The following is a 13637-nucleotide window of genomic DNA, read 5'->3' on the forward strand; positions in this document are numbered from 1 at the left end:
CAGCCGTTTTGCACAGTAGCCTGTGTTGTGCAACATGTCTAAAAAGCCAATAGATCTCACATAGGTAGAATCTATTGACTTTCCCACTGCTTGTTTAAAAAAGTGTTAACATCCATGCAATTAGAATGTATTGTATTGTATTGTATTGCAATTACATTTATATAGCGCCTACTACCCCTAACGAGGCGTCAAAGTGCTTTTTCATGTAGGGCTAGAGGTCTGCTGTCCCTCACAGGCTTTCTTCCATCTCTGAGAAGTCATTCGCAGGGAGATGCAAGTTGCACGCTCCCTCATTAGTAATATTTATGCAGGAGGTTTTGTGACCTCGTGCAAATATAAATTTTGCAATGAAGTTGGTTATTACATCAGTTGCTCAGCAAAAGGCTGAACAAGTTTCAAAAAGGCGGAGTCCAATTTGCAACCTCTGTTTGCAATCTGCCCACTGCTACTCCTAGATGCCAGCTAGCTGAAGCGGCTGACATCTGCGGGGAGAGGGGGCGGGTGCACAAATAAATAAATAAAAACTTACTGGGCGAGCGCAACATCGTCCGCTCCGGACCTCCACAGAAAATGAAAACGGGAGCCTGTAACTCCCTTGACCAGTCAGGGTGCTGCTCTCATGCTGTGAGAGCAGCACCCTGATTGGAGGAAGCAGCCTCACTGGCACTCCACCGCACCCCGGAGGCCTGCACTGACTCTAACTCACTTGTCTTAAGACAGCTGGTTTAGAGATATTTAAAGTGCGCATGTGTGGTTGGCCGTCTTAAGACACCCAGCCAAAAAGACATGCGCACTTTAAACATAAGTGCAGACAGCCCATCGTCACCCCTGCTGCTGTCACTCAGCAGCGACCCCTGCACTGACGCTTGGCTCGTGAAGGGGATGAAAAAAAAAATTGTAATAAATTACCATTTTTTTTTCTCCATATGGTTTGGGGAGAGTTTAAGTGGGGCGACGCTCCTCCGCTCCAACGGAGGGGCAGCCACTACCAGTTAGTATTCAGAAAGTCCACCAAGATTTAAGAAACGCTTCAGTTTCGACAAAGCAAGGCTCTAACTCCCAGATTGTGTAGCAAGTGTATTCAATTTCAAAAACTCAAATAGGACATTTAGTCCCTGAATGTAAGCTGTCTGCCATCCGTAGCACTGCAGCCTCAAAGCATCTCATACAAAATGAAAAGCAGTCCAAGCAGGCCTTCTTCTACACATGACGTCACCATGATTTATTGTGAGTCGCCATCTCTTCAGCCTCATATTGCCCATGAAAGGTGTGCACTCTACAAAAACGATTTTTTGCCATTTAACGTTTATTATTGGATCGTCATCAAACATACAGCAAAAAACATAATATACAGGTGAATCAGATACAGTGTGTACAAAACGACAAGCCATTTATTCAAAACAAATTCTAATTATATAAAAGGCAGAAGTTCACGTGCTACGATTAGTTTTGCGTCTCTGAAATAATTTGAGGCAGAGTGAATAGAACGAAAACGCCACAAGGAAGAGAGTAAAACGAGAGGAATTAATCAGAAGGGCATTTATTGTATTGGTTGATAGTGGCAATGGACACTCATTTTTTATCAAAAAAACAATGTTCGGGAGAAGAAAGTCCACATTACCAATACGGAACTCTAACATAGAAACCCAAGCACTCCACTTCTCCCGTACAGGAAGGGGGTTTACCCCCATCTAATTTCGCTATAGCCTATAGGAGTACGTCGCCAGACCTTCCTTTCTTCTACTCTTCTATGCATTGCCCTTTTCACTCCTTCTTTAGACTCTACAGAGTGCTCACTCAATGGATAAGTGTATTCCGACATGATGTTGCATGATGCTCATGTATATCTCTGACGCTCCGATGCAATGCCCATGTAGCAAAATTACTGAAACCAGACACTCTGTCTCTTTTGTAACCTATTTATTTATTGTCTTATATTCAACTGTCTTGGTTTTCCTTTATTCTTTGCATATCATTATTTTTGTGTTTTTCCATTCATGAAAATTAATAGACTATTTGAAATTAAAAAGCAAAAAAAAAAAGAGAGTTCATAATTATTAAAGTTTTGTGCGGGTTCTCACATGATGCAATACAACGCCATAAAAGTTGTCAGTTTACCTACTATTATAAAGCCTTGCATGGACAGTGCTATTATGCGTCGCGTCGACAGAAGGCCTACGCCAAAATTAGTAAATATGGCTAAAGTTTCCAAACAAGTGCAGGTAACTGTAAAAGACATAAAATGTGAACTGTTAATGTCAAGTGTGGTTCCATTGCTTCAAAGAAGATTTACCTTTTTACCGGATGCCCGCATTTCTTCCAGACTGCCCTAAATTCTGAGTTCAAATACATTTAATGAGAACTATCACCCCTATTGGAAAAATGTAATGTTATATTTACTATATGGTATTGTTTTACAGATCTGCGAACACTGATTGATTAAAGGAGAAGTGTAATGCATGACTAGTTTGCCACATGTATACTTCTTAATACTTGGTTTTAAGAGTGCATGGTAGTAGTTTCTCTAAGTGGAGGAGAGTAGGACAGAGTAAGACCAGGGACATCTTAAGGATGTTGGGGTCCCTGGGCCAAACTTATTTTTTGGGGGGATGGGGGGGCTCTGTCTGGAACAGCTTGAATTTATGATTGAATTTCAGTTCTTTCATGCCCTCTTTGGCCAGGTCACTGACAGTGCACAGGCATGCTTGTCCAAATTCTAAATGTGTCTACATCTGATATATTCAGGGAAAGTGATTTATATAGATGAGATATAGATAAATATGGTTAAAAATAGCAAGCCTAACTTTCATACGTTCCTTCACCATATTTGTAGCTACAGTATTTTTGTACTATTTTTAAACCTTGATATTCTGGTACCATCCGGTCTCATCTTGACAGGGGGACTGCACCCCAAAAAAAAAAACTCAGAGCACCCACCGGCTCCCTGTGACCACCCACAATTCCTTTAAATCTACTGTGTCATCTTTAAGGTGCTGAACATAAGCAGCACACTATATCTGGCAGGCAAGATCCAGGTCTGCATACAACACCTGTAGAATTAGCATCACCTGTCCTGAAATCAGAAAGTGCCTTTAGGAGAAGAGCGGATGACAGTCCTCCTGCTATTTTCCAAGAATCTGGAGTTCCACTCTAATCCAGATCCAGAAACTTCCACCCCTACTCCACTTCCTTAAAGACTAGGGGCCTCATTTACAAGCCCCTTGCGCTGTGTCACTTCTTTTTGACGCAGCAGTGGCGCAATCAGTGCGCCACACTATACTCTATTATCAAACTGACACATTGGGTCCAATGCGTTCGTTTGTAGAGCCCTGCGTCACATTATCCCTCCGCCAGGTATAACGTATGCAGGGTAGGTGTTCCCATACACAAATGCCACGTAGAACTGGCGTAGTGAAATTTACAACATTTCACTGCGTCACTCTATGACTTCACTGTGTCATATTCCTTAAGCGTGCTCAGACCATGACGCAGGGCTTTTACAATGGGACTCGCTTATATGTTCTGATTCATTGCTGGAGTTCCCTCAGTTTTACAACCAACTCCGCAATGCGTCACTTTTGTGCCTACAGATGTGTCCGAATTTTTTATGAATCTGTTAATCCTTGTGCCATGGAGCCCTGTATTGTAGATACAGGGCATCCACAGTGTCGCAAGGATATTTGGCTCAGGCGCAAGAAAACTGACACATCAATGCCAATGCATCAGTTTCTTTTAAATGAGGCCCTAGAAGAATCATCTGCTTAAGCAACACCACATCCCAGTGTAACCATCAGATTATTTGGGTCCCTCCTGAAAGGGAACAGCCTTATTTCGCCCACCGCCTCCCTCACCTCATAAAGGCATATAACCTCCTACTTCTCCTCTGTACCACTTTTGGTTTTCCGCTTATCTCATCCTTGCATCTTTTTTGTATTGCACTCTATTGCTATATTGACAGGCTTGGTTTCCATTATACACTTATACAGAAATGCCCCAAAACCTCTATAGATGTCCTAAGAAAACAAAGAGGTCTTCCTATCAAAGTACACATATTATCAAAGTAAGTACCTGTGAAGTTAGAATCAAAACTCACCACTCCCTTAGGTATGTTTTCCTTGACCATGTGTTGGAAATCAATATTATGTAGTCGATATAAGTGCGCATTAATATTTCTGAACTCGATATTTTGACATAAATATAGCCAGATGGTCAAAGATGCCTTTTTCCGGATATTTATTGATTTCCAGATTTGGAGCCTAAGCCCTGTGTCTAGTTTCCACCCGTCAGTGATTCCCGCTGTCCCCGGCTCAGCTCCCTTTGCCCAGGTTGGGACACTCTCTGTATTGGAAAATAAAAATCACGAGGATGCTACACGACACCTCACTCAATTATTTGCCTTCCATTTTTAGTTTTTGTGGATGTCATTCAAGCCCAAAATTTTAGACATGCAAGCATCTAGACTTCTTAAAATCTGGGATGCCATCCACAGTTGTAGGGGTGACATTTTATTATTTTCTCCCGAAAAAAGGAAGTTAACGGAAGCTCTGCTTGCAAGCCCATTGTGTGGAAAAGCTGAGGCAATCGGATATTTAAGGTAAAAGGCGCATACTGACCCCAAAGAAGAGGCAGACAGAAGTGGCAGGAGAAATATCGAGGATAATAGGGGCACAAGGTAGTTAGGGTGGTTGTTGATGAAAGACCTGGTTGGTGAGGATGAAAAATCCACTGTAAGGGGAAAATACATTTGTTTGTAAATCGTTTCCATTACCTCGAGGCATCCACTTTTGATCTACAATGGTTTGACGTCTTTGCATCCTACGATTTACCACCTGGTGCTCATTAATCGACTTCCTGCCTCTGTACATCCAGCAAAATGTTGAAGGTAACCGCTGTGATCATCACTTCTTCTGAGAGCAGCAGTGTGGAGTTTTCAGAGAAAGTAGAAAACCATGATCAGGCAATTATCTGCAACTCTTGCACTGCCCTATAACCTTTTTTTACTTTTGCGGAGTAATTATTCACTTCACAAAAAGAAGGCCTCATTTTCGTGCACTGTCTGCGCATGCCCGTTGTTCTGTCTTGTTTTAAAAAAAACACTTTATTGTTGTTGGATAGGGGTATCAGCAGAGGTCTCGCTAATATTAAAAAGAAACAAAATGGGTAAAAGCAAATATGTGTTTTTTGGTCTCAAAAAGCACCTATTTACATAGTAGTCCCTGGCACTGAGTGGAAGCATTTTCGGTGCGGATAGATGAAGGGAGGTGGCTGAAAGACCCTCTAAGTAATGATATTATGTAATATTAATTGTAGTACAATTAAGAGGTCTTGGCTAACTCCAGACATAGAAAGCCCCTACAACTATTCCAGGTACAACAATTATATCCTTGACCGGCAAAGGTCATGGCGTTGCAAATCCATCAGTAGCCCGAAGGGTGGAAAATATTGTCCTTGGAATAGTCAAACATCACCCCATTGCCGGTGCATAGTGTTGGCAAAATGTAAATTTGCCTATGGGAAAAAATCCTACTGTCTACTTTGACTCTTGGTCTGAATAACATTTGAGAGCCCCACAGATGAGAACTAAGGAGCTTGTTTGAGAGGCTTGTGCTGCCACAGCGTCCCTTTTTTTGACACTCCATTGGTTTAAGGCTCTCAATCATATCCATGAGGCGATGCAAAGCCACTTTGCGTGGCTTTGCATGGCCTCATAGATCTGGACTAAGACAAAGCAGTGCAAGTTACTACCTTGCCTTACTCTGCATCAAGGAGGAGTTCCATGGGCGTTGCAGTGGGTTTTCCCACTTAATCACGTACACCTGGGGTAGCACCAAAACCTTACGAGGCCTCAGAGAAGGTGTAACGAGGAGAAATATTTTTTATTTCTCCTTGTTTTCTCCTCTTTTGATGTGTTCTGCAATCTGCACGAGAAATGAAACATTATTGCATGTGCCTCGTTATGTTTTCCGCCATTACCTGGTTGTTTATCAGATATGACTTCCATCTGCTTTGGGCAGGTGGAACTGTACTTTTACGAAGTGCCATCTTAAGGATTTTGGGGTCCCTGGGCAAAGCACGTTTTAGGAGCCCCTGTACAGAACAACTTAGAATTGTATTAAACATTTTCTGCTAACTCAAACCTGCATGACTAAACAGGTGAAATATATATTTTCTAAGACCCCATAAATGCCTAAAATGAAACAACATAGACAGACAGAGGTAGAGGCAGGCAGAGAGGTAGAGAGGTTTAGACAAAAAAATAGAATAGACAGAGGTCAAATAGAGAGAAAGCTCACCTTCCCAGGGGGGGCCTTGAAAAGAGGGGGCCCTGGTCAATTGCGCCCCTTTGCCCATGCATTAAAATGTCTGCTTTTGCTGCAGTAATACCTAGAAACCTGTAATCTCCTTTCACCCGAAACAGGATTAATGTTTCACTTGTAACTGAGACCCAAGATTAGTACTGGTGAGTACAAAAGGTTAGTTGCATGAGCTTTCAAGAGGGGACCTGAATGATAAGACTATCAATAGCATATGATCGAAATGCGAGCTAAGTCCTGGCATTTACCAAACAGAGATGTCTGTGAATCCAAAGCTAATACTGTAAAGTTTGCAAACAGCATAACAACAGCAGTTGTGGTAAGCATCCTGGTAGGCACTGGAACAGGTGCTAACATGAGGAAAAATAAAGTTGTGGCACCTCTAGTTGTACCATTGGTGAAGTTACTGAGTGGTGTGCCTTGTGTATGAGTGGAAAAAATCACCCATAGGTGTTGTATCTGCTTCTGAAAGGCAAGTTTGTGAAGAACATGGATGTTAAAGTATACAGAGCCGAGTAAAGTCCACTCAATTGATATTATGACCTTAACATATATTGCCTGCAGAATAAGGACAATAAGGGTCATATGGTATGGTTAATGTACTGAATTCCTTCACCAGAATATCAATGTGCAAATGCAAATGTGCATCTGTTTAAAGAGGTTTGTTGACAAGGAGAAAGGACTGTTAACTTGAGCTGATGAAACTCCATTGAAAGTTAGGAAAATATTTGCAGATATGTGGTGTAAATGTTGTGAGCAAATTGGCCATCAGATATCAAAAGCAGACATTAAGAAGACACAGGGAAATACATACTATAGGATCCGCCGGAGAGCACGTGAGAGGAAAAGATGGAGCCCATCTAAAATGTACTCGTCTCAGCGGTGGCAAGGTAAGCAGCAGGGTGTATCCAGCTAGCCTCACCTGCATTTATTACTGCTTCTATGATCTAGAAATCACAGCATCATGGACTTAGGCCAGAGCAATGTTATTCAAATGCGTGTGGTTCAACTCCATGCACCGTTCGGGCGTCTAGGCTGAAAAGTAAGTGTGGCAAACTAATGCATTATCATTTGATGCGATAAATGTTCTATAATACAAAGTAAAAAAGAAACACATACAATAGAATAGAAAGATTTTCTGGAATACATAGAAATAATGCTGAAAAAATTGCACTAATGCCAATTATGGCCAAGCTGTTTACATCTAGACTGTATTCCTGATACTTTGACTGACTCCAGAAGGTAAGTCACTCCTTGGTATGCGGATGGCAATATCTTTAGCCAGTAACTGCTGCTCTTCTTCCAAGTGCCCTGTAATACAATCAGGGATGCATTGTCATTTGGTTGTTGAAGCACAGAGAGCAGGAATGGGGTGGTGGAGTCTATGGTTCTTCTCTCAGCTCTTTTCTCCTTGTTTTGATGGTGAGTTTCTTAATCCCCAGGTTCATGAGGTGCGCCATTATAATTCATTCACATCTTGGACAACCTTATGTCATACATGACCATGTTGAAGTTGTCCCAAGCAAAGATCTTCTTTACAGTGGGGTTGTAGTCGATCATGCTATTGTAACGGTAGCGGTTCTCAAAAGGGATGTTTAGCTGCCTGCTGGACCTAGTGTTGGTATCGTAGGCAAAGTTGACCACAGCATCCGGGGAAGAGTAGCTGTTGACGGTGTACAAGCTGCCGCAGATCATGAATGCATTGGCAACCGACTGTTTACGAAGAATGGTCTCCCAGGTCTGAAGAACTTCCAGGGTGTTAGGGTCCAGCTTGGAGAGGACTATGGCACCCTTTGCTTTGTCAGTGCTGTAGATTGCCCAGAGTCCAGTCTCATCAACGGCTAGGTCAATGTCTGTATACCCTCCCCAGGAATAAGCAAATTGCCCATGGTAGCCAGCACCTGGGAGCTCTTTTTGAACACGTATGCTCTCAGATCTCAGATCATACCTGGCTAGGATCCTTGATTTCCGGCGCTGGAAATAGAGGGAACCTCTGTAGACAACTGCCCCCGTGCTCTCCATGGACCTTGGTAAGACATGCACCTTAGCGGGGTAGCCCTTCATGAACTGGTCCAGGTCATTGTATTCATAGACTTGCCGGATGTCGGTGCCCACCGCGTTGATCCTCCAGGTGGTTTCCAATGTGTAGGGAGCCATGGGTTCCGGGTCTCTCATCCACACGCCGTACTTGCCAGCAATGTTCTCTGCCCTGCGGAAGGTGACAGGCTCTCCTACCCAGACTAGTTCTCCACAGCCTGCAAGAGAAGGAAAAATAGGGATCTTTTACCTCGGGACTCAATGGAAACATTTACCATGACCTCCTGCTAATTTTTTATGACACCGCTATGCCTTCACATTCACAAAATCATCCTCTGAAACACTGATAGTGCATCTGTTACTTAAAAAGACAACAAATACTCATGTAGAGCTTTCAAATAATCTTAAATCGTCCATTTCTTCAATTCAGTTTATTGAGTTAAGAAATATGGCACTATGTTTAATAAATAAAAGGCGTTATACTAGTATATCATCATTTTAGCCTGGGGATTGAACATTTGAATTACCCATACCAGCCATGTCAGTATTATTAATTTTGTTTATATCACCCAATAAACATCTAACTAAAACATGTACAGTTGTTTGTCCTATTGGTACTGGCAGCTTGAAGCTGCTTGTATTTTTAGGTCTGGCCTTTGAGACATGTTTAGCTGTCTCACTAGACTAATGTTTTCCAAAAAAGAAACATATATCATTTCCATACTTAAGTCTCTTATTACAAGCTAGCCGGAATTAGTGAGATATTTACCTCACCTGGTCAATAACATTACCCCGGAATGAGTTGTTTACCACATGTGGTAAATCCCTCCTATTCTGACTTTTATCTAGCAAATGAGGCATAACATGAGTAAGTTGTATTTAACACACCAAGGGGCATATCAGCAAGCTGGCGATGAAAAATTATCGCCGCTTTAGCATCCGTTTTCAGCCGAAAAGCGGTGATACTTTTATCGCTTAATCATCAAGTTCAAGCTAACGCGTGATTCCTTGCTTTAGCTCTCTTTCCCATAACGCCCACCTTTACATCTCTAATGAGATGCAAAGTGGGCGTTCCATCCCAAAATAACTGGAGAAATGTCGCTAAGGGACATTTCTCAAATTATCAAGGGAATCGCTAACAGGCATAGCGATAAGAAAAGTAGCGCTAACTACAGTTAACGCTACTTTCCTTACGCCTGCTTTCACCCTGACTTAGCCATTATATCCAATGTAAGTTGGATATAATGGCTAAGTATGCCCTGCCTCATCAGCAAGCTAACGCCAAAATGTGTGAGATTATCGCTGGATTTCCAGCGATAATCTCGCTTTTGGCTGTTAGCGTGAGGAATTTTATCGCTTTTGAGATAAGCGTTGCTGATAGCACGCTATCTCAGCGATAAAATTCCACGATAGCCGGCGATAATTATCCTAGCGCTAAGTGCGCTTAGCGATAATTATCGCCGGCCCTTGCTGATATGCCCCCAAATTCTTCAGGGTTCACCTTTTATCCAGGGATTTTTTTCCCAATAAATGTTGACAGGTTTGACCTACCGGAATTGTGCAAACACCTACATTTGGATCGGAATTTAACCCGTCAAATGTGACATGGTCCTAGAAGGGCTTTCGATCAGCAGTCTCCATCCATTTGTCTGTTAAAATGTCATTTAAATTGTGCTTCCAGTCACCACAGAATACAGCATTAGTGACTGCACAAAGCATGTGTATGTTGCTCACATTCCCATAAAAATTGTTAATTTCTTTTCAGTCACCAAGCTCTTTTAAAGTGTGTTTCTTAATTGTTTTTTTATATTATATTTAAGAATTGCTATTTATTTTGCTTGCTTTCCAGGTACCCATTTAGATGGTGGTTTACTTTCTGTCTTCTTTTTAAAGTTACTGTTATAAAGTTCTTATAAAACATTGTGATATTGTAGCTGGATGCAATTTTAGTGTTTCGTTTGGGAATGGTGACAGGATACTTCCTCCCCACTAAAAGGATTTTTTTAACATCACTAATAAAACAGCCACACCGGTGACTTTTTAAAATGTAAGTTTTATTGAAGATATATGGTGACCACATTAATGTCGCAGTCTGTTTTCTTTCCTTTCCATTTGTTGCATATGACAGCATTATGAAATGTAAAAAATAAAAAATTTAACCATTGCATCATCTTGATAAGGCCAGACCTATTGACTTTGCCAATGCTTGTTATAATCCTCTGCTAAGCCTGAGCAGCCTAACCCTCAAATACTCTGAAAAGGAGGAAGATGTTAAAACCTATATTGCTGGGTATGTGAATTATGCATGGTTCCGGAGGTGTAGAGACATTATTAGGGGTCTGTGTTCTCATAACCTAAATGGCTACGGGACAATGTCTGAAGGTCGCACAAAAGCATAAGATTAGTAAAATGGCTGCAGCACAGAACATGGCAGCTGACATTATGTAATTGAGTTCAGTGTTTCAGATGAAAAGCTAGACGTGCAGGTATCCTATTCCAGAGAACCTGTTTGCAGATACTCTCCAAGTAAAAGTAGTGCTCACTAGCAGGTTGGCGTTTCGGCTGCACTTGCACCCCCAGCAACAAGTACTTCTGTGAGGGGATTTGCAACCTGGAACCTACTCAAGAATACCTGTGCACTCAGTAACATTGCTACAACGCCACAGTGTGAGTTGCCCCTGCCCCTCCTGGTTAGAAGGGAGTGGTTGTGCATGTGGCAAGACGATTAGAAGTGGCCCAGCTCGCCTAAGTGGCTTGATGGCTCGTCTTGTCCAGGCTCGCTTCCATCATTAGTCCTGTTTAGTTACAGCCTATGACAATGCATGTGCTACATGAGCTGTTGCTTGCGAGACACTATTGTTTACAATAACGGGCTTCGAGCCCATCAATTGTTTTCTAATCGTTGGCTTCAGTGTCACTCTTTTTTGCTGCCTCAAATTGGCTAGAGGAGGCTAAGCGTCACTTCCATTCCTTTCTGTGGAGCATGGACCAAGCACAGATTGAATTAACTTAATTAGTGCCCGTCCATTGCTTATGCTGTGATTAAGGTTTCTTCTTCCTCCCTCGCCCTGCCCAGGATTGGCATTTACAAAGTAAAACTGTTTGCAAGCGTGTTTCATTCATGTAGCATGTGACGTGCAATGTTTTGACCACCTCTGGCCACTGCTTGAAAGGTTTCTAATTCTTTCGTACATTTAATGTAAAGCAACTGGAACCCAGGCATTCTTAGTTATACAAACAAATCCCAAAGCAGATCAACACATAATTAAAGTTCCACTAGGGTGAGCTCAGAAAGTTGGTTTCCGAGATGCTGCGCCAGATATGCATGGTGTTTTTGAATTTCTCAGATAGTTCAGTTTTCCACTATAATCATTTTTGAGTGGCTGTGAGTGGGTGTGAGAGCATGTGAGTAGGTCTGTTAGTGGGTGTGTCAGTGCCTGAGTGGCTATGTGAGTGTCTCAGTGGGTCCGTGAGTAGCTGTGTGGGTCTGTGAATGGGTGTGTGAATGTCAGTGTGGGCTTGTGAGTGGGTGTCTGAGTCTTTGTGTGGGTCAATGAGCAAGTGTGTGTGTGTCTTAGTGGGTGTGTGAGTAGGTGTGTGAGTACCTGTGTGGGTCTGTAAGTGGGTGTGTAAGCGCATGTGTATCTGTGAGTGGGTGTGTGAGTGGTTGTCTGAGTGCATGTGTAGGTCTCTTAGTGGGTGTGTGGGTCTGCCATTGGGTTTGTGAGAGTCTATGTGGGTCTGTCAATGGGTGTGTAAGTGTCTGTACGGGTCTGTGAGTGGCTGTGTGAGTATCTGTATGGATCTGTGAGTGGGTGAAAGTGTGTGTGTCTCTGCATGGGTATGTGAGTGTCTTAGTGGGTCAGTGTGTAAATATCTGTGTGGGTCTGTAAGTGTGTGTGAGAGGGTCTGTGAATGGGTGTGAAAGTGTCTGAGTGGGTCTGTGAGTGGGGGTGTGAGTGTTTAAGTGGGTCTGTGAGTGGGTCTGTGATTGTCAGAGTTGGTATGTGAGTGGGTTTTTGAGTGTCTGAGTGGGCTCTAGCTCAATTGTCTCTAATATGGTCTATTTTGAATAGAAGGGGGGCGGGTGGAAGACTCTCTCAGTCTGTCCAGTTATGTCTTAGCTACAGTTGGCATAGGGGGACTAGTGTTCCCTCCCTCCGATGAGTTGGCATCCAAGTTATCATCCCTTTTGGTGTCAGTCTATCGATCATATTACCCCAGATCTCGAGATCCCGCTCCGTGTTGTTGTCGGTATGGACTCTCTGGAGCTAGCACTCTTCTGCTACTACCCACTCCAGAAGGTCAGCCATCCATTTGGACCTCATCGGGGGGTTTGGACTAGCCCAGTGTATGGCTATGAGCCTTCTAGCCAGCACCAATCCCAGCTGAGCAAATCTGTGTAGCATTTATTTTTACCCTCCTTGGGAAGAGGCAGTAGCTCCAAGAAGCAGGGTCGGATTGTAAGCTTTGCATTCACTTTTGTCACTCTATGCACCTCCTACAATATCTCACCCTAGAAATGCTCCAGCTGTGGGCAATCCCATGTGACATGTCCAAAATCTGCTGGGAGAGCACCACATGAGTGGAAGAGTGAAACCCGCGGGGCATGCCAGGTAAACTCTTTGTAGGTATTGTGGTGTTAGGTTAGCCCTATTTAAATAATAGAACTATGCCAGTTGAAACTTGCCTTTACTGGCCACCTCATGTACCTGCACCTGGGCCCTTCTCCATATACAGTCCGTGAGTGGGGTCTCTAGATCTCCATCCCAGGAGGCGCGTTTTGGTGCAATATTTGTTTGTCTGTCACTTTTTAGGGCTGCATTTAGTCAGAATATGATACCTTTTGTGGAGTCAGGATTCAAAATCACCTGCAACACATGGGAGTGGCCCGGGCGTGATATGCCCGCATACTGCAAGAACTGTCCCCGATCTATAACGAAATGAGTTCCAATCACCTCCAGCGACATAAAATTACCATTCAGAAAGAGATTTCCCGCGCTCTGACAAACCTTCTCAGGCAATTTCGAGACATCCATGGAGTCCTGTCTTTGCACAAATGGGTGCAGCCACTAAACCGGAAGGAGATGTGGCATAGGGCGCCCGCCTCAACACCTGCCCGAAAGCCCTCTCCCATGAATGTGCCACCCGTGTGACAATAAAGGGAGTATGCGCCGGAAGTCTACATCTGCACATGAGTAACCTTAGGAGCTCACCTACCATGGTGGAGCCTGATAGCAGTTTATTTTCCCAATTAATGCAGTTTTCACACCATAGAGCAGATTA

At 43.0% G+C, this 13637-nt stretch overlaps 1 protein-coding gene across 1 annotated transcript in view; it reads right to left on the minus strand.

Moving 5' to 3' along the window:
• Positions 1 to 4518: 4518 nt before the first annotated feature.
• MYOC (myocilin) overlaps positions 4519 to 13637 on the minus strand; it is a 105413-nt gene continuing 96294 nt past the window's right edge. The window contains exon 3 of the mRNA XM_085601441.1: positions 4519 to 8569. Within this exon, the coding sequence (XP_085457567.1) occupies positions 7785 to 8569 (785 nt within the window). The 3' untranslated portion in view covers positions 4519 to 7784. The remainder of the gene's footprint in view (positions 8570 to 13637) is intronic.

Source organism: Triturus cristatus, chromosome 4_2 (genome assembly GCF_964204655.1).
Source record: "Triturus cristatus chromosome 4_2, aTriCri1.1, whole genome shotgun sequence".
Classification (NCBI taxonomy): domain Eukaryota; kingdom Metazoa; phylum Chordata; class Amphibia; order Caudata; family Salamandridae; genus Triturus; species Triturus cristatus.